The 24072-nt window shown below is 42.7% G+C and overlaps 1 protein-coding gene across 1 annotated transcript in view; it reads left to right on the top strand.

Annotated features, from left to right (window-relative positions):
• LOC115082398 (noelin-3-like) overlaps positions 1-24072 on the top strand; it is a 60282-nt gene that overhangs the window by 2073 nt on the left and 34137 nt on the right. The window contains exon 2 of the mRNA XM_029586617.1: positions 15509-15728. Coding sequence (XP_029442477.1) covers positions 15509-15728 — 220 coding nt within the window. The remainder of the gene's footprint in view (positions 1-15508; positions 15729-24072) is intronic.

Genomic DNA, 24072 nt, shown 5'->3' with positions numbered 1-24072 from the left:
GATGATTTTCTGCCAGGATTGGTTCGCCCTACAGAGATCTGCACTTGTTTTTTCTGCATGCATTGTTGCCTCCTCTGACCTAACTCTGCCTCTTATTCCACCTGTTTTTCTGCAGGTAAAAGTACACATGCTGTGGATCCCTGCATGTACTTTTACCCATGCAGGGGTGGGCAGTTTTCAGACAGCCCTTTTACCCAGATACATGCCTATTGTAAATTGCCCTCCCAATGGACAATCATGTCTTTCTATACAAACTTGAGGGATAGCATTTTATTTACAATAAGTGAAATCTTGTGCCTTACAAATTGTGAGATGCACAAGTGCTGCACAAACAAGTGTAAGCTGTGAATCTTTGCTAGTAAAATACTTGTAGTGGACCAAATACTAGTGCTTTTCTAGCCTCTTGTGTAAATAAAGGTTGTAATTTTTGTCCAGTTATATAAAGTAGGTGTGGGTGTCTTTCTTTTCCAAAGAGAAGTATGAGAAGATTGATTCTAGCTGAAGGGCAGGTCTGTATATAGGGGAGGATCCCACATAGTCCAGGTCAAGCCCTATAGAAAGTAGATGGTGGGCAGATCACAGCAAGGGGAAGGAGGAGTGGGAGAAGGAAAATGGAGGAGACTGCAAGAATGCTAAGCTCTGATAGGAATTTTTTTTCCAAATGTATTATTGTTCTTTATTGAATTATTTTAATATTGTTTGTACACTGCCTTTTGTGATATTTTTAATCAGAAGGGCAGTCTAGAAATCCAAATAAATAAGAAGAAAATGAGGAGATACAAGAAAAACAGAGAAATCAAGAAAACAGCAATAACATCCTATATCCTGCCATCATACAATGATCATAAGCTAGAGCTGAGTAGGAACCAGAGAGGATGTAACAACTCTTCAAGAGTCCAAAAACACCTTAAGCTGTCTGGGATGAAAAATATGTAGAAATCATTATTATACTTGACAATACATTTGCATATATATCTAAGAAGAAGAGATCCGCCCACAGCTAGTGCCTCCTGTCTGAACACCAAGAAGCTTTTTCTTCTTTCCTGACTTAGCCTAGAAAGTCTGGAAAAATCCTAATGTTTTTACCTAAAAATAGACTGTTTATATTCTTAAAATACATCTTCATAACTGTACTCAAATCCTGCTCAGTTATAAAGAAACTAACAAGGTAAAATACTCTATCTCAGGCCCTCCTCCCCTCATCAAATTGGTGTATTGGCATAATGAGAAATATGAGTGTTTTGTCTCAATTCCTTATTTCTCGTATTTTTGAATGCAAGGTTTGATTGCTTTGTATTGTTAAACATATACATAAAATATTTTTTAATAAATAAATGTTCTCCTTTCCTGCCAGAGCTTTCTTTATGGAGTCTCTGCCAAAGCGTGCACTGTAGTTCTCAAGAGCCAGCTCCAGAGTGCAGTTGTTTTCCACAATGAAGCCGCTATATCTTTTGGTGCGCCGTGCAGACGTCAGAGCATGCGCTGTCTAAACCTTTCCAGGAGGTCTGAAGAGGAGGGAAAGCAGGGAGACTTGGAGGTCAAGATGTAGCAGCAAGAGAAAGGGCTAGTGACAAGGCCACAAAGTAAGGCAGCAGCTTCTTGACATCCCAACAGATGCAGTACTTCACTGTGGAAGAAAACACTTGCATTCTGGAGCCGGCCCTTGAGAACCACAGTGCACTGTTTGGCAGAGAATTTACAAGATAATCCCTGGCGGGAAAGGAGAATATATATATATATATATTTTTTTTTTTTTTTTTTTTTTTGACTTTGAGACTGCCCTTCTGATAGGAAATATTACAAAAGGTAGTTTACAAATTATCTTAAAATAATTCACTAAAGATCAATAGTAAATTTGGAAGCAAATCATATCAGAGCTTAGCATCCTTGTAGTCAAGCTAAGGACAATAGCACAAGCTGAACAGCAATATCAGAATATTGAATGGGTCCTCAGAAAAAAGTCAGCTAAGATGCATGTGCCTGAAGGGATGGCCATAGATGTGTCATTTTTAATACGCCATTGGAGAATGTTGTGCTGAAAGGTTGGGTTTGGGCTTCATAACTGATCTCCACAAGCCCATGGAAATAGCCTCTCAGGTGTGAGCTGGGGAGTTACCTGCATTACAAGAAACAGAAAAAGAGAGCAATGTTCCACTAAATACTATTTGTAGGATTGTAGGAGCCTGTAGGAGGTTACAGGTCTAGCATGTGGATGAGCTTTAGGCCGGCTTGGGGTCCTCATGAGAATGGGACCAGGTAACCCTGGCCACACAAAAAGCAGGCTTAAATCTACAAGTGCAAAATATGAGCGAGTAGATCTAGCTGCACATTCAGTCGCACAGTTGGTTGTGAAAGTGTGATTGAATATCCATACAAAGATAAAGCAGGTTTTTGAAAATCAACTCATATGACGGTAACTTTCAAACAGACGCACATATACAAGTATTTGTCAGCACACGCCCAGATATGCGGTCATTTTATAACAAGCACACGCATATGCACACATTAAAATAGCTTAGGCACGTGTATATGCGCCTTATTTTAAACTGTGTGCATGCCCAGCATCATAAGTCAGCAAGTGACTGTATTTTATAACAGTCGTGCTTCCAGCTCAAGACCAGTTTTGCCAGTTCGTCCACCAGTTAGTCCAGGGTTCAGATAGGCCCTCCAAATACCCCTGGCTCTTTAGCCACATTCCCCCCAGTTACCCCAGACCCCTCAAAGATTTCACAGATGCCTGGAGATTTTTTTTTCCAGACTTGCACCTCACCCATAGCAAATGTTATGTGACACTGGACTTAGGCGAGCACCCAGGCATGTAGCTCCTTATGTGCACATTTCTTGGCCCTGCCCTGGTGAACGCCCAAACTCCGACCACACCATGCCCACATTCCAACTCTTTTTGGGCCAATGCGAGATATTCATGCATCAGCATTTGTGCGCGTATCTGGGCGCCTTATAAAATCAGGTGGATGCGCTCATCTGCTAGAAGTACGCTCATCTCCCCATTTCGGAGGGTGCCCGACTTTTAAAATTCATTAAAGATCTCACCTGAACTGATGCAGTGCTTTGGTTTTCTTTACTGTCTGTGACTCAAAACTCCCAAAGGGTGAAACTGAGCTGTGGACATTTTGAAGAATGCCAGCAATCAGACCATTTGTTAAAGGAGTAAACTCTCCAGTAATAACAATAAAATTGCTCCAAAAAAAGTAATAACAAAAATAGGTTTTAAAAGTAGCAATAACAAAATAAGGTTTTAAATGGGAATATTCAAGAAATCCAGAATACCAAGGAATATGAGCATGGAGAGAGAAAGAAAAAAGAACCTGAACTGATAGAATTATTCCAAGTAGTTTTGTCACCGATGGGTCACATTTTTTGGCAGATCTAAAATGGGAATAATATCACAGAGATAATCCATGTATTTGGCTGAATATATCATTTATTCAGAAATCTATTTTAGCCGTCGGAACAAAATTTTCAAAAGGTATTTACCTGGCTAATCCTTTCCCTCCCCCTGCCTCCAGCAGTTAAGTATATTATGTGCATGGTTTCATAGCGCACGCATTTTTATCTATGGCTTTCTCTGGAGGGTAGGGTTAAGCCAGGGAGATTTGATCTTCAAATCCCACTGCACATTTTTCCCTGCAGACCTGCCCCAGAGAAATAACAGTTGCAGAGTCCATGGGTACTTTTGTAGCCACAGACCTTGCTGGCTGGATTTTGAAAGGAAAACTCTGCTGGGAACTCTATGAGCTCATGAAAATGGTCCTCTTAATACTATTCACAGAGTAAAGCAGCTTATGAAATCCAAGATATTTTGAAGCTGAAACAAGAGTAATTAATTCATGCAGTGTTGTAATAGAATCTATTTGACGTTATAAAAGCTACTTTTGCTTGCTCTAATTACCATAGGTTTCTGTTTCATTTCTAGTCTGCAGATACAGATACTTCAGTTTTAATTCTAACAGGTGTTTGAGCGGGTTTTAGGGCAGGGGCTTGAGAATGCTCTACTTCTTTCATTGTTTCCTATGGAGCTGACATGTGCAAGTAGTTAGGAGCATATTTAATTGAGGCAGTGTAGACAAAGGCTTTTAAATTCCTGCCACTAGTTTGAGCTGACATGATGGTATAAGCTGCTCAGATTATTTTCATTGCCCAGTTCCAGATGCTGCTGATGTCAGGAGAGCGACTGCATATGTATTTTGTTGGCATAGATATGATTATTTTTATTTGCCAAAATCAGTAAATGATTCTCCTACCAAAAACTTTCCAACTATTGAATTAGGACAAAATCAAGTCCTTGTTGTTATCTCATTGGACACTTTGTATTCTGCATTCCTTTCCTAACATTAGTTCTAAGGGGTTTTGACAATTTAAACTTTTTTATTCCATACGTCAAGAATTTCAACAGGTATAGAAAATGACACAGTATGAATCCAAAGTTAAGTAATAATGAGTATATAAATCCTGTTTGTTATATTCTTCACACTGTATAGTGGGCATGATTGAAAAGCGTTAAAAAGTCAAAAGCATATCAATAGGTAAGCAGTGGCCCGATGTTTTAAAGGAGAGAGTTATGACCGCCAACTACTTTTTTTTTAAATGTTTCTTTCAATGAGTTTGAACCATTCCATTTGAATTTCAAACCCATTTACATAAATGAATTTCAAATGTCAATGGAATGCATTTCTAATGTCTTGGAAGAAAAATTAAAGATGGACTGTGCTATGGCAGCTGGATATATATAATCACACGATACTTCGGAGGTGCTGTAACCTAACAGGCAGATACATTTCTAACCCTTTGCATTGCATAATGCTTCAGGCGAACCTTTTCACCTTGGATAGCGCATAGCTTCTTCCCTCTCATCTCCCTTTGCACACTCTCGGGAATAGTCTCACGCACCAACAGTAACAAAAGCCTTGCTGGGCACATACTGTATGTGGAGGGTCTCCTGAGTGAGGCCCGTTCATAAATCAATGCAGTAATAAGTTCACCTTTATTCTAATGCATGTATAGTAATAAAATATATAGTAATTGCCCCATTGTGCACCCTTCATGAATTCTAAGCACTCTGGTTGATATACATAATTTTTTCCTGGTTTTCAACTGCTTTATGTTGTCTTCTTTGCTGTTAGATTTAGCTATATATCATTATTGTGAGGTAATATTTAACTTTTAAATTTGTTCTCTTTTCGGCCTCCTAAACTATTATATGATTAGGTATCTTCTATTTGAATCTTGGATATTGTTTTATTTGTTTAAGAATTTTATTTTCTTTAGACTTATTAACATAAGAACATAAGAAAATGCCATATTGGTTCAGACCAAGGGTCCATCAAGCCCAGCATCCTGTTTCCAACAGTGGCCAATCCAGGCCATAAGAACCTGGCAAGTACCCAAAAACTAAGTCTATTCCATGTTACCATTGCTAATGGCAGTGGCTATTCTCTAAGTGAACTTAATAGCAGGTAATGGACTTCTCCTCCAAGAACTTATCCAATCCTTTTTTAAACACAGCTATACTAACTACACTAACCACATCCTCTGGCAACAAATTCCAGAGTTTAATTGTGCGTTGAGTAAAAAAGAACTTTCTCCAATTAGTTTTAAATGTGCCCCATGCTAACTTCATGGAGTGCCCTCTAGTCTTTTCTACTATCCGAAAGAGTAAATAACCGATTCACATCTACCCGTTCTAGACCTCTCATGATTTTAAACATCTCTATCATATCCCCCATCAGCCGTCTCTTCTCCAAGCTGAAAAGTCCTAACCTCTTTAGTCTTTCCTCATAGGGGAGCTGTTCCATTCCCCCTTATCATTTTGGTAGTCCTTCTCTGTACCTTCTCCATCGCAATTATATCTTTTTTGAGATGCGGCGACCAGAATTGTACACAGTATTCAAGGTGCAGTCTCACCATGGAGCGATACAGAGGCATTATGATATTTTACATTTTATTCACCATTCCCTTTCTAACAATTTATTTTATTTAGAACTTTTTTATACCGGCATTCATGATACAATCATATCATGCCGGTTTACAGATAACAAGGGGTTGCAGTAACTTAGTACATATAACAAGTGCATAAGAAACAATAGAGTTACAATATAACAGGGTTGCTAGAACTGGTAGAGCAAGGAGAGAATAATTAAAGACAATTTGTACTGAGGTAAAATATTTACAATAAGACGTATTTACATTATGCAGCAGTGGTCTGTTAATGGGTATTGGACTCAGAAAAGGCTTTTATAAATTTCATCTGCCATTTGGATGCCCAATTTTCCAGTCTCACAAGGTCTTCCTGCAATTTTATCACAATCTGCTTGTGATTTAACTACTCTGAACAATTTTGTGTCATCTGCAAATTTGATTATCTCACTCATCGTATTTCTTTCCAGATCATTTATAATATCTTGAAAAGTAAGGGTCCCAATACAGATCCCTGAGGCACTCCACTGTCCACTCCCTTCCACTGAGAAAATTGTCCATTTAATCCTACTCTCTGTTTTCCTGTCTTTTAGCCAGTTTGAAATCCACAAAAGGACATCGCCTCCTATCCCATGACTTTTACTTTTCCTAGAAGCCTCTCATGAGGAACTTTGTTCAAAACGCCTTCTGAAATCCAAGTATACTATATCTACTGGCTCACCTTTTATCCACATGTTTATTAACTCCTTCAAAAACGTGAAGCAGATTTGTGAGGCAAGACTTGCTTTGGGTAAAGCCATGCTTTGTTCCATTAAACCATGTCTTTCTATATGTTCTATGATTTTGATGTTTAGATACTTTCCACTATTCCCTGGAGCCCTTTTTAATATTGGGGATACATTTGCTATCCTCCAGTCTTCATGTACAATGGATGATTTTAATGATAAGGTTACAAATTTTTACTAATAGGTCTGAAATTTCATTTTTTAGTTTCCTTCAGAACTCTGGGGTGTATACCATCCGGTCCAGGTGAATTTACTACTCTTCCAGTTTGTCAATCAGGCCTACCAACATCTTCTAGGTTCACCGTTGATTTGATTCAGTCCATCTGAATCATTACCCATTGAAAACCTTCTCCATTACGGGTACCTCCCCCAACATCCTCTTCAGTAAACGCCGAAGTAAAGAAATCATTTAATCTTTCCGTGATGGCCTTATCTTCTCTAAGTGCCCCTTTAACCCCTCGATCATCTAACGGTCCAACTGACTCCCTCACAGGCTTTTTTTTTTTTGTTTTTTTGTTGTGTGAATAGAGTACAAAAAATATGAATTATCTGCCCCAGATGGTGTGGGCCTCCTAACATCTTGGAGCTATAGGATTCACTGGTAAGGCTGAAGAGGGACTAGTGAGCCTTGTGGGCCATTTGAGTTTGGGCCTATTACTATTATTATTATTAATGTATTTATTTATTATGTAATAATTGCCTGGTGACAAATTCTAGGTGACTTACAAATTACACATATAATTCATAAATACTAAAATACTTAAAATAATCATATAGTACATCACAAATTATGTAAACCATAAAAACACAGCAATTAATAAATGAAAAGATACAAGAATACAAATATAAAACTTAAGTAAAATGACACAGAGTCTATGTTTCAAGCAAAAGCTAAATTAAATAAATATACTTTAACCAAAGACTTAAAGACCCAATTTTATACAGGCTGCACGTGTAAAAACCGGGGGTTACATGCGTGGCCAGGCCTTGCGTGTACCACGCATTTTAGAATGGGCCCGGCCACGCGTGTAACCCCTGTTATGGCAGAAGTGTCGGGCCCTGCAAAAGGGGCAGAACATTAGACGCTGTCCCAGGGAAGTGCGCACCAGCAGCCGGCCAACCGCACAGAGGTTACTTCACTTGGAAGTTGAAGTAAGTTTTACAACAAAAAGAAAACTAATGGGTGGGGGGGATTAGGGGTCGGGAGGAAGAGGGAAAAGGTAGGAAGATTAGGTAGGGGTGTAGAGAAGGTCCCTCCCAGTCCACTCCTTAATTGGAGCGGACTGGGGCAGACCTATCGTGTTGCCACGGGATTCCCCCCCCTGCACGTGAGTGCCAACCAGCCTGCACATGTGCACGCGGATTTTAAAATCTGGTGCACATGAGTGTGCTGGAACCGTATTTTATAACATCCATGGATCGCATCCATTTGTGCACGCCGGGAACTGCACGCACATGGACGCACGCATGGACTTTTTAAAATCTACCTTTAAATGTTTTAGTGCAGGTTGTCAAGCGCAATTCAACAGGTAATGTGTTTCAAAAAAACTGGAATGGCTATGGAGAATGCTCTCTCATGTTTCTACCAGACTTGCAGCATGTATGGATGGAATATCCAATAACCCCACTGATATGACCATAGTGCAGGAGATGGGTTGTATAAGTGAAGCATGGCATTAGCCCAGGGTAAAGAATTGAGTGAGATCAACTTGTAAATTAGGATAGGGGTCTTATATTTTACACGATATGCAACAGGCAGCTAATGAAGATCTGCCAACACTGGAGAAATGTGTTCCTGAATGTTTACTCACAGATATTAGTCTAGTGGTGACATTCTGTAGGATTTGTAAAGATTTTAATGCAAAATCTGGCAGGCCAATAAATAAAGAATTATAGTAATCCAACAAAGGTAAAATAAAAGCCTGAGCCACTGTGCAAACGTCCAATGTCTCTAAGAGAGTCTTGAGGCCCCATAGAACTCAATTTATAAAACCCACTGCACACAACAGCCTTAATTTGTGGTTGAAAAGATCATTTTGAATCAATAAAGACTCCCATATTTTTCACACATTGGGCTATGAGGAGCATAGTGCCAACAACAAAGATTGACAAAGGATACAAAACAGTCGATTTTCTGGTTAGCTCAATCAATTTGGTTTCAGCCACACTGAGCGCCAACTTATTGTTGTGACATCCATGCTTTAATAGCAATGATGAAAACTGACACTGTTTCTCAAGATTCAGCCCAAGACAATGACATTTTAATGAAAAACTGGATGTCATCAGCATACAATCTGTACCCATCACAGATAGCAGAAAATTTACAAATGGGTTCTAAATGAATATTGAACAAAAGGGCTGCCAGGGCAGATCCTTAAGCACTCTTGATATGATCTCATAACAGTGTGGTCCCAGGGCATTCGGGCTCCTGTTAGGGGCCTGAGAGGGACAAGGGCCAGGTAAAAGGAAGAGCCTGGTTGTAGCTTTTTATTTATTTTATTTCTATACCGCATGCTCACAAAAAAAAGTCACAGTGGTTTACAATAAAAGGGGTCACATACATATAGTTTAAACATGAACATACAAAAAACTTATAGGACTAAACAAATGTCAAACAGCTTAATTTTCTGCTTTTCCTGTCAATTCACGGCTGCCAACAAACAGAAAGTAGTCTTTCAAAGGGTTAATGCTGATTCCTTATCATCATTTGTTAGTTTCTTGTCATACCCACAATTAATTCTCATTGGAATGATCAGGTCATGGTTCGTTTTAAAGGCTTTCATGTCAGAGATGGTTCTTAAGCATTCAGGCATATTCTTACAAAGAATTGAACTGGAAACTGGTTAGCGGAACGTGGAACAAGAAACAGGAACAGATGCTGGAACATAGGAACGCAGGAGCACTGGAAAACACAGGAACACTGGAACAAGCACAGGAACAAGGAACACAGGACGGCAACTAGCTTCACACAAGTGTGATGTCCCATTTGCCAAGGCGAGGAACTGAGGGAAGGCCCTCGCCTTATATTGGACGCTTACATGATGTCATCAGGAGGCATCCAGCCCGAGGTTCCCGCCCTGGGCCCTTTAAAAGAGGAGGTGCCAGCCGCGCGTGCGCCTAGGGGCAGGGCCGAGGATGCAGAGGATGTGGAGCCCCTGCAGGAGCTCCGTAGAGAGGCCTGTGACAATGGAGGCGTTCAGGGCAGGCGCTGGGGGCGCCGAGAGCTAGCTGGCTGCTGCTGCTAGGGAAGACGTAACGGAGCCCATAGAGGGGAGCCCGAGGTGAGCAGGCCCGGTCGCAGCACCAGCACAGCCGGGACGCATAACATCATTGGTGTTTTATATGGGAATTAGATAGGGCAGGAATTATTTTTACCATGACATCACTAAAGTAAGAATATTCCCTGACAGAAAGAGATGACAGTTTCTACACTGAGGAGCTGTGCTGGATTTTAGTCAGAGGAGGAGTGTTTTACTCTTGCTTCCTCTCTGAGGCCTAGTAAAGTCATAAAACACACAAAAGAAGTGAGGGAACACATGTGTATGCAAGAGAATGTGAATGATTAAATTGTTGTTGTGTAAAAAGAATCTGAAATGTAAGAAGAGAAAATTAGTCAGTTCAAAATTAAAATAGCTGAACCATGGGATTTTTAAATCAGCTTTTGTAATTAGCTGATATGAGAGAGAGAACTGAGTGAAAGAAAAAAAAAAAGAAATTAGTTTTTTAATTTTACCATCTGGTGAACTATTTTCAGCCACAAACAAGTGGCAAACCCCAAAAAGCCTTAAACCACTGACCATAATAGTGACCCGAGCAAGAAAATAGTCCCCCGTCCATGTGGATTACAGTTGAATATTATATTATGTGTTTTTCTGAATCTGGGATACTGTCAATTCTGCAGAAAGCTAGATATGCATTTACATTTAGAACAAAATTAAGCAGAGAAAAGACTTCATGTCTAATCTCTTCCCCACTTTGGACAGTAACAAACAAGGCTTTAAATGTTTCTAGGCCATAAAACGGCCTTGACAAAAGCAAAATCTCTGTACTCAAAACTACAGTGATTTCTAAGTTGATTTTAGATCAAAGGAGCTTAACATTCAAACCTATCCATAATACCTCATTTATGCACAGAAATGGATGTGGGAAAATATATGCTACTATTTTATAAAATGCACACAGTTTATAAAATACCATGTAGTTCTGATTCAAAAGTGCACACATAGGGGTAGATTTTTAAAAAAGAGCGCGATCGTGTACTTTTGTTCGCGCAGCAGGCGCAAACAAAAGTACGCTGGATTTTATAAGATACGTGCATAGCCGCGTGTATCTTATAAAATCCTGGATCGGCACACGCAAGGCTGCCAATTTTGGGCAGCCTGCGTGCGCTGAGCCGCGCAGCCTGCCTCCGTGCGCCGAGCCGCACAGCCTGCCTCCGTTCCCTCCGAGGCCGCTCCGAAATCGGAGCGGCCTCGGAGGGAACTTTTCTTTCGCCCTCCCCTCACCTTACCCTCCCTTCCCCTACCTAACCCACCCCCCCGGCCCTATCTAAACCCCCCCCCCCCCTTACCTTTGTCTCTCGATTTACGCCTGCTAGAAGCAGACGTAAATCTACGCGCGCCGTCATCCGACCCGGGGGCTGGTCCGGAGGCCTCGACCACGCCCCCGGTACCGCCCCCTGCCCCTGAAATGCCGCATCATTCGGCCACGCCCCCCTTAAAAAACCCCGGGACTTGCGCGCGTCGGCGGCCTATGCAAAATAGGCACGCCAGCGCGCGAGGGCCCTGCTCGCGTAAATCCGGGTGGATTTATGCGAGCAGGGCATTTAAAATCCGCCCGATATGTTTTAGCATGCACAAATATTTCCAATGTAAGAAAACACATACTTTCTCTACCTATTTTATACACATATGTGTGTATATTTTATGAGGCAGATTTTCAAAGGGTTATGCGCGTAACCCCGAAAACCTGTCCCTGCGGGTGCCGAGCCTATTTTCCATAGGCTCGGCGGCACGCACAAGTCCCAGGATGCGCGAATGTCCCGAGGCTTTGGAAAAAGGGCGGGGAGGGGCGGAGTCATGGGTGTGGTGCCAATCCTGGGCGGGGCCGAGAACTCTGGAGGATGGCGTGCCGGCAGCTGGCCAGCGCGTGCAAGATACGCCTGCCAGAGGCAGGCGTAAATAAGTAAAACAAGGTGGGGGGGGAGATTTAGGTAGGGTTGGGGGTTGGGTTAGATGGGGTGGGTTAGATAGGGGAAGGGAGGGGAAGGTGGGAGGGAGCGGAAGAAAAGTTCCCTCCGAGGCCGCTCCCATTTCGGAGCGGCCTTGGAGGGAATGGGGAAAGCCATCGGGGCTCCCCTTGGGCTTGGTGCGCACAAGGTGCACAAGTGTGCACCCCCTTGCGCACTGACCCTGGATTTTAAAACATGGGGTAGATTTTCAAAGGGGTATGCGCGTATGCCCCGAAAACCTACCCCAAACCCCCCCTGCGAGCCGAGCCTATTTTGCATAGGCTCGGCGGCACGTGCAAACCCCGGGACGTGCGTATGTCCCGGGGCTTGCTTGGAGAGGCCTGCTGGGGGGGGGGGGGGCGTGGCGGCCGTGACGCGGCATTTCAAGGGCGTGACGCGGGTGACACGGCGTTTTGGGGGCAGCGCCGCGGGCGTGGTTTCAGCCCGGGGGCGTTCCGGGGGCGTGGCCGTGCCCTCCGGAACAGCCCCTGGGTCGGGTGATGGCGCGCCAGCAGCCGGCAGGCGTAAATCCTGGCGATAAAGGTGGGGGGGGGGTTTAGATAGGGCCGGGGGGGGTGGGTTAGGTAGGGGAAGGGAGGGGAAGTGAGGGGAGGGCGAAAGAAAGTTCCCTCAGAGGCCGCTCCGATTTCGGAGCGGCCTCGGAGGGAACGGAGGCAGGATGCGCGGCTCGGCGCGTGCAGGCTGCCCAAAATTGGCAGCCTTGCACGCACCGATCCCGGATTTTATCGGCTATGCGCGTATCTATTGAAATCCCGCGTACTCTTTTTCGTGCCTGGTGCGCGAACAAAAGTACGCGTTCGTGCTAAATTATAAAATCTACCCCTGTGTGTGTAAAAAAAATACAGGACCGGATTTTAAAAAGGTTATGCGTGCCAGGCCTATTTTCAAAAGGCCCGGTGACGCGTGTAAGTCCAGAGGCTTTACTAAAGGGGTGGGGAAGTCCGGGGGCAGGGTCAGCCTCCCGGCACAGTGGCCATATTTGCTGCTGTCACGGGGATTGCGTGTCGGCAGTCGGCCGGCGTACGCAACTTGCACCTGCCCAGAGGCAGGCCCAAAAGGTAAAATAAAGGTCAGGGTGGGGGGTTAGAGTAGGGCTGGGGGGGGGGAAGGTCAGGCGAGGGGGAAGGGAACGGGGGAAGACAGCGCAGCTTGCCGCGCGCAAGGTGCACAATTGTGCACCCACATGCGCGCCGACCCTGGATTTTATAACTCAGACGTGCCTCTACCTACCCTGCCTTCCCTTTTCCCCTCTTGCCCCGACCTCTAAAACCCCTATAACTACTTTTATTTTTCAAAACTTACCTGCTCTCCCAAGCAGTAGGAAGTTGCAGAGTCTGGCCGGCTGCTGGCGTCTGCTATCTCAGCACGCCCATGGCCCACTCACGCCCTGCTCTGTGCCCTCCCCCAGCCCGCCCCCTTTTGTCTCCTCTGGTTTGTTCGCACGTACTGGGAGATACGTGCATGGTCCAGCCTCACGCCAATCTCCTGGTATAGGCACACATAAGATTTTAAAATTAGCTCATGTGTGAGTACGTTTGCAGCAGCACAATAGTAATGCGTTACAGAGAGTGCATGTGTCTGTACCACACATGAGCGACACATATTATACATACACTTTTTGTCTGAGAGAGAGTGTGTGTGTGGGTGTCTCTCTCTGACACAGACACATACACACTTTCTCTCAGTGTGTTGGTTTATCTGTGAGTTTGTGATAGTGTCTGAGAAAGAGAGTGTGTATGTCTTTGTTTGTGTTAGTGTATATGTGCCAATACAATTTCTGCAATCAATAAATCTGTGTGACTGAGCATATGTATATGTCTGATGTTGGCTGTACAGTTGTCTTATTACTTGTACTGGTTCAAAAACTTCTTGGTTGGCCTGAGCAGGATGTGTGTGTGTGGAAGTATATTATATTATTATATATATATATGAGATACAAACAGCTTTGGGGGCGCCCAACCGATTTGAATAGATGGAATAGCGGCTACAGCTTTGTTTTCTCACTGCTGGTCTGGAATATGCTCTACTTCTTAGTTATTTAAGAAAAATGTGAAATTTATTTTGGAGATATTTGGGCTTAATTCTGCCAGGTTCCAGAGTTACTTGGTGTACCTTTGGGAGCTGTTGATGCATGTGCTGTAGAGAAAGTGCATGAGGAAGTCAGATACCCCATGGGCCAGTTTTGAAAAAAAATACCCCAGGCTGATATTTTCCTGCAATCCACCCCTGTGCACATATCACAGCGGCTTTTAAAATCCACTCGACATGCGCAAGCCACACTTCTTCACGCATCCCCTAATTGAAGCACGCATCTCAAGCTTTTAAAAAGGTACTTCCGCCTTGAGCTCAGATTAGATGAAGCCATATAAAATGGAAGCAAAAAATAAACAAATTAAATACCTTTGCTGGTTATTAAATTTGTCATGTATATTATTTGTGCACCTGTTCCATTTTCTTTGAGTAAATAATAATAAACTGTATTGCGCAACAGTGTAATTTGAACACAGTGCTAAAAATACTTCAGTTGATAATATTGCAAATTCTGAATTATATAGGGTTAAAATCCCAAAAGGTTTATTAGCTTAGCAGTTCATTTTGCCCGAATGAATCTTCATGAAACCCCTGAAAGCACAGGATGAATGCCAAAATATTTATTTTAACCAGGTACTGCAGCACTAAGCCAGAAACCTAGTATAAATTATAAATCAGACATAGTAAATTCTCTTCTGCCCCTTTTAGGCACATCACCACATTTGGTTGAGAAGCGACTGTATAAATGACTCATATATCATGTCCTATTATGGTCTCTCTATGGACTCTGGTGTCTTCCGCTTCAAGCCATATCAGAAAGCATCTATCTCAGCTTCTTAAAAAGTTAATGTGGCAAGTTACAGCTGAGGGTGTGCAGCCTAGAAAGAAATTAGTGCTATTTAAAAATATTGGCACACGCACTCATTTTCCTCTCTCGGTTAAACGTCTCAGCACATATTAAATAAATATGGCTATCTTGTTTCTCAGACCTCATAGTTTATCTGTCACACAATATTTCTTTTACAAAAAATATTTTGTTCCAATTATATGAGTGTAAATTAAACCATTCCATGTATTATACATATTTGACCGATTGTCATATATTGAACAAAGATATTGAATGTTTCTGATGCCATGGATTTTCAAAGTATGTGGAATTTTGGTTATATTTAGTCAGTTTGAATTGGGACCATGTTTGTATAGACTAAGAATCAATAGCCTATAAGCCTATTTGGAGTCTTAGTCTGATCCCTGATAAGTATTACTATAACCTTCACAATTAAAAGGATATACTTGTTGTGTTGTCATTTTGCAGCAAAAATGATTTCTCATAGCTTTCCTTGGGCTATGGGAGAGGCGGAACTTTGATAAATCAGGCCCAGTGATTTTCTATTCATGTTTCACTGACTATTGTAGCAGATGTTTATGGGAACAAGAGATAATGAGCTGCATTAAAATGTCGATATCATTGTGATGCATATCTTACTCTTTTTTTTTTTACTTAAAGGAGTTAAAGGAAAAGATGGATGAGCTTCTGCCACTGATACCTGTTCTAGAACAGTACAAAACTGATGCCAAGTTAATCACCCAGTTCAAGGAAGAAATTAGGAACCTGTCTGCAGTTCTCACTGGCATTCAGGAGGAAATCGGAGCGTATGACTACGAGGAGCTTTACCAGAGAGTGCTCGGTTTAGAAACCAGACTACGAGACTGCATGAAAAAACTCAGTAAGGCAATTTGCTACTATTTCTGTTTCTTGGTAATCAATTATTGAAATAATCAATATATGTAAAGCGATGCAACACATTTTCCAGCTTTCTGATATGTTCTGAGTACTTGCAAAATAGATAGTGTTGTATCATAAATCAGGGAGGAGGTGAACAAGTAATCACACCAAGAGATTGTGTCTGTAATCATGCTGTTACTTTTCTCCTGATGGCAATTTTATGCAAGAAGATATTATGCTAAGCGTGAGCAGGAGGCATGCATTTTGTTTTGTTTTTTTGTAAGAAGAAGGGCAAGGAGAATGATAAAACTGGACTTCGTTTTTTTAGTTTGTTTCATCTGCTTTTCTCACTTTTCATCAGAAATATATCTACACAAAAAAAAACAAAAAACCTCACACCCACACATAATAGTTTCCTTGAATAGAAATCTCATACAGGAATTTCTTCCATACCACAACTGGACTTTTATCACTTCTCAACCTCCTGTTTGGCCAAGGTCAATGTAAGATCTGAGAGACAGGAGGTTCTAAAATGAAATTCTCTGGCGAGTTTTCCCTTCCCCACCCGGGTATTGTCTTTTCACCTGTGGATAAAAGCATATGCACTGTTTCACATGTACTTTTACCCACTAAGAAAAAGTCACTGTTCACCCATGGGGATTTACCCAGCTTAACACCTTTGTTATCCAGGTGAACACCTTTGAAAATTGCCCACTTTCTGCCTTTCACAAATATCCCTAGCAATGAATCTCTTAGTATAAGGTGTAGCATACTTCATGAAGGATGAATGTTTCAATTAAACAGACTTTCCGGATGTGCACCATGTATGTCAAAAAGCATTGTAAAGGGGCACAAGTAAGGAGGGAAGGTATCCTAAAACATGATGGAATAATTTTCTGCCTGCATTGTTGCAAATTTTGCCAGTACTGTACTTTTTACCAGTGCTTTGCATCAATCTGCAGAGGGAAAGTGCGTACTTACTTTCACTTTGAAAATTATCACAGGTACAAAGCACCCATGGATTTTGCACCTGATTTTTTCTGTAGCCAAGTTTTTCATTGAAATTAACATGTGTTAGATTTCAAAGTGCAATTTACATGATTTATTCATGGGATCCATAGTCAAGACCAAACATTTGATAAACACAATGCATTGTATCCCAAAGCTTGTAATACCACTCCCCACCTTTGAGTATGTTCTTCCCTTCTTTATGAATGATGTTAATGATGATAGAAATAATCCTCTCTCAAATATAATGCCAATCTACAAAGAAAAATAACAATCCATTATTATATTTTATAAAGGCAACATCATCATATTAAAGGCAAAATGCATTGCTGCACATTAAATGCAACTCATGTACCTTCCATTCTTTATGCCATAACTTCCTTCAAATACTACTTAATCCAGTGTTGTCCAACCTTTTGGTTTGGGGGGGGGGGGGGGGGTCCACATGAACAATTGTTGAACAGCTCGCGGGCCAGATTAACAATATCACTATTATTAAAAACACCAAATTACAACTTGAGAAAGTTTTTAGACCATTATAGTCCAACAGTCTACTCTACTCTAAAATTTAGATTCTAAAAAGTTATCCAAAGTCTCTCATGTCATAAGGACGCAACGTCATAAGCTATTCACGTTCAGTGGAAAATCTGACACTGCTTTTGTTTACACAAATAGTCTATGTAGGCTCCAACTGTAGAGCTTGCAATGCGCAATGATGCTGTTAAATGTTCATCTGAAAGCAAAGACTATAACTTTGTTTTTGCGTTTTTCATTCTTGAAAACAACTGTTCGCAGCAGTAGGTGCTACCAAACAAAGCAATGAACTTGTTGGCATCTTGGACAGATTAGGGAACATGTGCGGTGAAATATAAGAAATGTAGAATCTCAGAAGATCATGTTCAGTAAAAGCTCTCTTCAAGTCACTGTCATTTTTAATGTCAGTGAGTTCCATCTGGTATTTATCAGCAGTTTTTTGAATCAGTTTGAAATGGATCACTCACTAGCTTCATAATGTCAGTATGTTTTCTGAAATCCTCGAACATTTGTTTGAAGTCATCAATCAGTATGACAACTAACTCTGAGTACTTCTCATGTTGCACTGTGTCAGTAGGTCTCATGGAAAGGACTGTCAAGTGTACAGCTTTCTTCAGAATCAACTATGAATGAATAAGCTCCAATTTCTCAATGAATGTAACGACATGTTCATACAATTTGTGTGCCAGCTGATTCTTTCCATGAAGTTTCACGTTCAAGTCTGCCATATATTTGGTGATATCAACCAGAAACACCAAGTCACTCATATATCCTTCCCTTTGTTGGCCATTAATTCATTATTTTACCACGAAAACTCCAGAATCTGGAGAGTGTGCTTGACCTGCTGAGCCATCGAACTTGGCTGAAGTAAATCATATCATCATGATCTGAGTCCACTTCCTCCAGAAAAGATTTAAACTCCTTGTGATTCAGACCTCTGGATCGTATGAAATTGACACTTGATACAACTTTTTTCATCACATTCTTCATTTCCAGTTTGTTGGTGCACGTTTTCCTGGTGAATGATGCAGTGGTGTATGATGACTTCCTGTGGTACTGATTTCTCCAACAAGGTGGCAAATCTGTTCCGCTTCCCTGCAATGGCTAGCGTTCCTTCTATTGTTATGCTTCTTCTCACACAGATTGAACTTCTCCATTACCTGCTTGACTTTATCAAAGATCTCCTTTCCTGTTGTCGTGCCCTTCATAAGATAGATATAAAGCAGTTCCTCGATGACAGAAAATGTTAATGTAACTCCTCTTACAAATATTGCCAGTTGAGCAGTGTCACTTATGTCTGTGCTCTCATCAACTGCTAAGCTGTAAAACTCACAAGCATCAAGTCTCTTGATCAAAGTCTCTTGAATGTTTGTCACCAGGTCATCAACTCTTCTAGCAATAGTCTGATGAGAAAGGCTGACATGTTTCACCACAGACTTCTTATCTGGGCAAACCACAACTGTAAACAGTTCCAAGCATTCCTTAACCAAATTCCAGTCTGGAAACAGTTTTCCTCTCTTGGCTATGGTTTCTGCTATGAAAAAGGTGACCTGCTTCGAAACTCTGATTGGCTACTTTAAACAAAGACTGTTGGCTGATGATGCTTTGTTTCAACAAGTTGATGCGATCAGTTCATAGTTGACCAATGAGGCTATCGAATTTACTTGCATGCTTTGTAGTGTAATGTCTCTTTATGTTGTATTCCTTTTGAACAGCAACTGTTTTTTGACAAATCAAGCACAAAACTTTACCTACATGTTCCACCTCGAAAAAGTCATCCATCCACGAACTTTTGAATACACGATTTTTGACAACTGTTTTTTACTCATCCTACTTCCACTTGCAGATGCCACCATTTTTGCTGTCAATATTTATGGGTGTCTGTAAAAGCTGGAATGAACCGAAACAGACTTTACTCTCTCCCTGTGCCCCCCCCCCCCCCCCCATCCTCAGGCAACTTCTCTGTGTCTCCTCCTTATGCAGCTCCTCTAGCTTCTCTCTCTCACTGCCCCCTCTTCTAGCTTCTTTCTCTCTCTCTCTCCCTCCTTCCTCCATGCAGCAGCTTGTGTGTGTGTGTGTGCATGCCTCTCCCTGCCTCCCTCCTCAGGCAGCTTCTTCTCTCTCTCTCTGTTCGTCTGATTGCCTCTTCAAACGGTTTCTGCTCTCTCTCTCACTCTCTCTCCTTCTCTGTCCTCCTCCTTACGCAGATGCTGCATGCATGCGTGCGTGTGCCTCTCTCCCCTCAGGCAGCTTCTCTCTCTCTACCCCTTCTCCAGCTTCTCTTTCTTTCTGTTTTGCAGCAATTTCTCTCTCTGTCTCTCACTGTTCACATGATCATACACCATTTTTTCTTTCTGATTTTCTCCTCAAGTAGCTTCTGCTCTCTCTCTCTCTCTCTATGTTCCCCATCTTATGCAGCTGCTTCTTGTGTGTGGTATGTGTGTCCTTCTCCTCAAGTCCAACACATCTCCCGCTCTCCCATACAACCCCCATTTCAGGCCCAGCACATCTACAGATTTCCCCCCCCCCCCCACCTCAGGTCACACACACACTGTCCTATCCCCTCATACTCCCCACCTCAGATCCCCAATTCTACCCTCTTACCTCCCACCTGCTGGGTCCCGAGTCAATTGGCGCTGGTGGCAAAGGCGATTAAAGGTTTCCTTTGCCTTTCTCTGCCGGCGTCAGGGCCTTTTCTGCTACACAGCATCCTGCCCATGCAACAACATGAAGTTGCATCAGAGGGAGGTGGGATGTGTAACTTTGTAATATGTATATGGCACTGGTTTCTTTTAGTTTATTACTTCAGGGTTAACCAGACTATACAAGGTTAAAGCTGTAGAGACCTGCAGTTCAACTGATAACCCAGCACCAATAATGAAGTTACACACTGCATTAACATATAACAGCATTAAACATTACTGAATAATTAGCAATCATTCTGCTCACTCTGCAAACACATGCAAAGTGTAGTAGCTCAGACATGAAATACTGCTCAAAGATTTCAACTGGTGACAATTCAGCAGCTATCTCCAATCTTTACACAGTCCTTGCATTTATTTCAAAGTCCCAGCTCGTTTTCTTACTGTGAAGCAGTTTGAATGCTGAAGGGTGGGCGATGGCGTCAGCACTTCTTTGAATCCTAACTGCTGAACCCTCATTGCCAAGGGAACCCTCAATCTCTGGCAATTCAACGGGCCGATACAGTAAGGAGTGGTAGGAAGAGCTGCGTTAGTGCCAGGTGCACCCGCGTTTGCCACACGCACAGTCCGGCTCACCTACCGCTCGATATGCTATTTAAATAGCTTGCAAATGCAAGCCGCGTCCAAGAAGCGTCCGAGATGGGTTAGGCCCGCGCAATCCATTTTACTGTATAGAGCGCTATTCAGCGCCTATACAGTAACCTGGGTGCGCTGGTACCTGTCATTTCAAATGACATTTGAAATGACAGGTATTTATTTATTTATTTTATTTGGAGTTTTTTATATACCGACAACCGTTTGCACATCGTATCGGTTTACAGTTAGCTTAGAACAGATAGGCAAAGGCCTTTACATGGAACGGGAACTATAGTTAACAGCGAAAACAAGAAACAATTACTATAATACTGATAACTAGTTTACAGAAAGGTAACAAGTAATAATCAGAGAACAAAGTCACGAAAAATTTCAGCTGACAATCATGTAGAGGGATTGGTGGACGGGTAGGCCTGGAGAAAAAGCCAGGTTTTTAGTTTCTTTTTGAATTTAGGGGTGGATGTCTCAGTGCACAGATCTGTAGGAAGAACATAAGAACATAAGAAAATGCCATACTGGGTCAGACCAAGGGTCCATCAAGCCCAGCATCCTGTTTCCAACAGTGGCCAATCCAGGCCATAAGAACCTGGCAAGTACCCAAAAACTAAGTCTATTCCATGTAACCATTGCTAATGGCAGTGGCTATTCTCTAAGTGAACTTAATAGCAGGTAATGGACTTCTCCTCCAAGAACTTATCCAATCCTTTTTTAAACACAGCTATACTAACTGCACGAACCACATTCTCTGGCAACAAATTCCAGAGTTTAATTGTGCGTTGAGTAAAAAAGAACTTTCTCCGATTAGTTTTAAATGTGCCCCATGCTAACTTCATGGAGTGCCCCCTAGTCTTTCTACTATCCGAAAGAGTAAATAACCGATTCACATCTACCCGTTCTAGACCTCTCATGATTTTAAACACCTCTATCATATCCCCCCTCAGTCGTCTCTTCTCCAAGCTGAAAAGTCCTAACCTCCTTAGTCATTCCTCATAGGGGAGTTGTTCCATTCCCCTTATCATTTTGGTAGCCCTTCTCTGTACCTTCTCCATCGCAATTATATCTTTTTTGAGATGCGGCGACCAGAATTGTACACAGTATTCAAGGTGCGGTCTCACCATAGAGCGATACAGAGGCATTATGACATTTTCCGTTTTATTCATCATTCCTTTTCTAATAATTCCCAACATTCTGTTTGCTTTTTTGACTGCCGCAGCACACTGCACCGACGATTTCAATGTGTTATCAACTATGACACCTAGATCTCTTTCTTGGGTTGTAGCACCTAATATGGAACCCAACATTGTGTAATTATAGCATGGGTTATTTTTTCCTATATGCATCACCTTGCACTTATCCACATTAAATTTCATCTGCCATTTGGATGCCCAATTTTTCAGTCTCACAAGGTCTTCCTGCAATTTATCACAATCTGCTTGTGATTTAACTACTCTGAACAATTTTGTGTCATCTGCAAATTTGATTATCTCACTCGTCGTATTTCTTTCCAGATCATTTATAAATATATTAAACAGTAAGGGTCCCAATACAGATCCCTGAGGCACTCCCTGCAAGGGACCTTGCAGGGAGTTCCAAAGGGTGGGGCCGGCGAGGGAGAAGGCCCTCTTCATAGTGGAGATCAGTTTGTAGGGTAGTAGTTAGTAACTTGCAGGTCAATACAGTAAAGTGCAGCCGTGGTTACCCTGTAACGTTGTGACGTCACGCCTTGAGCGGCCAAATTGCACGTACAGGCTGAATGCACGCAGGAGAAGTGGCCGCAGCTGGAGCGATCGTATCAGAGGTTTGTGGGGTTTTGGAGGGCTTTTGTTTCGGGTAGAAATAATAATAGAAAGGTCCCTTGCAGCTTTCCTCCAGAATAAGTTGAGTGCTGCCTGTGTCTGCAGTAAAAGAGAAACCGAAGGAGCTGAAACACTTTGTTTTTTTCTAGGGGGGGGCGAGATTGGTAATCAATAAAGAGGTGGGGGCTTTTCTGTTTTAAGAAGTCTCCCTCCGCAAGCAATCACGCGGCTTTGTACTTTTTGCAGCTTTTTACTTTTTCCGCAGCCGCCGAGGCCCCGCAGGGAAGGTGGCCTGAAGGTGCTCTCTTGTACCCCTGCTTTCCAGGCCACTCAGGGCCTTTTGTCCCTCCCAGAATGAGAGCCCCAATTAGCAAAACTAAAGGCAAACGGAAGGTCCTCCATGACTCGGGCTGGAAGGGGCAGGGAAGGCAGGGCGGCTTCGGCAGGGGCCCTCGAGCGGCCTGCAATGAAAGCCACGGATTACGCTGCCCCCCCCCCCCCCCCCAGTCGCACGCCGCTTTCCTTATCTGCCTGCAGCAGCCAAACCGAGAGACCCGAAAAGACAAGGCAGACCCGTGGGGGTCGCTTTATTTCCAGCAAGGAAACTGGCATTTTCTGTTCCTCCAAGAAAAAAAAAAATACAGGGGGTGGACGACGTGCTGTCTTTCGCCGCCGGCTGTCCCCGGGAGGCAGGGGGCAGCCCCCGGGAGGCAGGGGAGCCGCGGTGCATCTCTGGAGGAGGGGTGCAAGAAAGTAAGTCACATGTCGCTTTTCTCCTTTTTCGCTTTCGTTGCTTCGGGAGGATGGTATAGAGGACTGGGCTGCCCCTTTTTCGCTCACCGGCCAGGGCAGGTGAGCGAGGGCTGGGGGAAAGTTTGCCGCTTACTCTTACCCCTGCCTCTAACGCAGGGGTAAGGGTAGGCGGTATGTTAGCAGCTTAAACACGCGGCTAAACTGCAGGTTAAAAAGGCGATAGCCGCGGCGCGCGTTACTGAATGGGGGGGGGAATAGCTAATCCGATTGTTTACATCTCATATACATGCCGCAGGCGGAAAGGGTTACCCGTTGATTTAAAGAGGTGGTAAGAATGGGTTAAAGGGGATAGTGGATCGCGGGTTGGGCTAACGCGGCCAAATTGTGAGTAAAAGGCGGGTTAGAAACAGGGTAACCACGGCTGCACTTTACTGTATTGACCTGCAAGTTACTAATCCTTCATAGCATGGATCCTTAATTAAAACAAACAAATGTCTTTAGTTTCAGGGCACATAAAAGAACTTTCTCTGTCTTGCTCAGGAAGCAATGGTCTGTTTGCACATGCCCCAACTGACTTCAGCTGGGCTGTGTGTTTACAGCCCTTAAAGAGACAGCACCCAATTGGCAGTTCTTCAGTGTCCTTGTCTTTTTTTACTAAAGTAGGTTACATTGTCCCCCCTTAAAACCTGACGTCCCCGACAGGTACTTAAGCCCACAGCTTATATATTAACTCTGTTTGTTTGCTCAATTGTTCCTGCATCATATTATTTAATAGTTGCATAGCTGTACACACTTCAAGTGGGTCCTCTGAGTAAGGTCGACTTATCATGCTGTGAGAATATACCCCTTAGGGCAATTGCACTTCAAAACCATCAAATCTGCTAGGCAATTTTCTCGCTCTCCACAGTCTTTGGGGTCATGCTGGTAACCCTACTTTATCTACTGATTCATTTAAAGT

Source organism: Rhinatrema bivittatum, unplaced genomic scaffold (genome assembly GCF_901001135.1).
Source record: "Rhinatrema bivittatum unplaced genomic scaffold, aRhiBiv1.1, whole genome shotgun sequence".
In the NCBI taxonomy this organism is placed as follows: domain Eukaryota; kingdom Metazoa; phylum Chordata; class Amphibia; order Gymnophiona; family Rhinatrematidae; genus Rhinatrema; species Rhinatrema bivittatum.
This window is presented reverse-complemented; position numbering and strand designations above follow the sequence as displayed.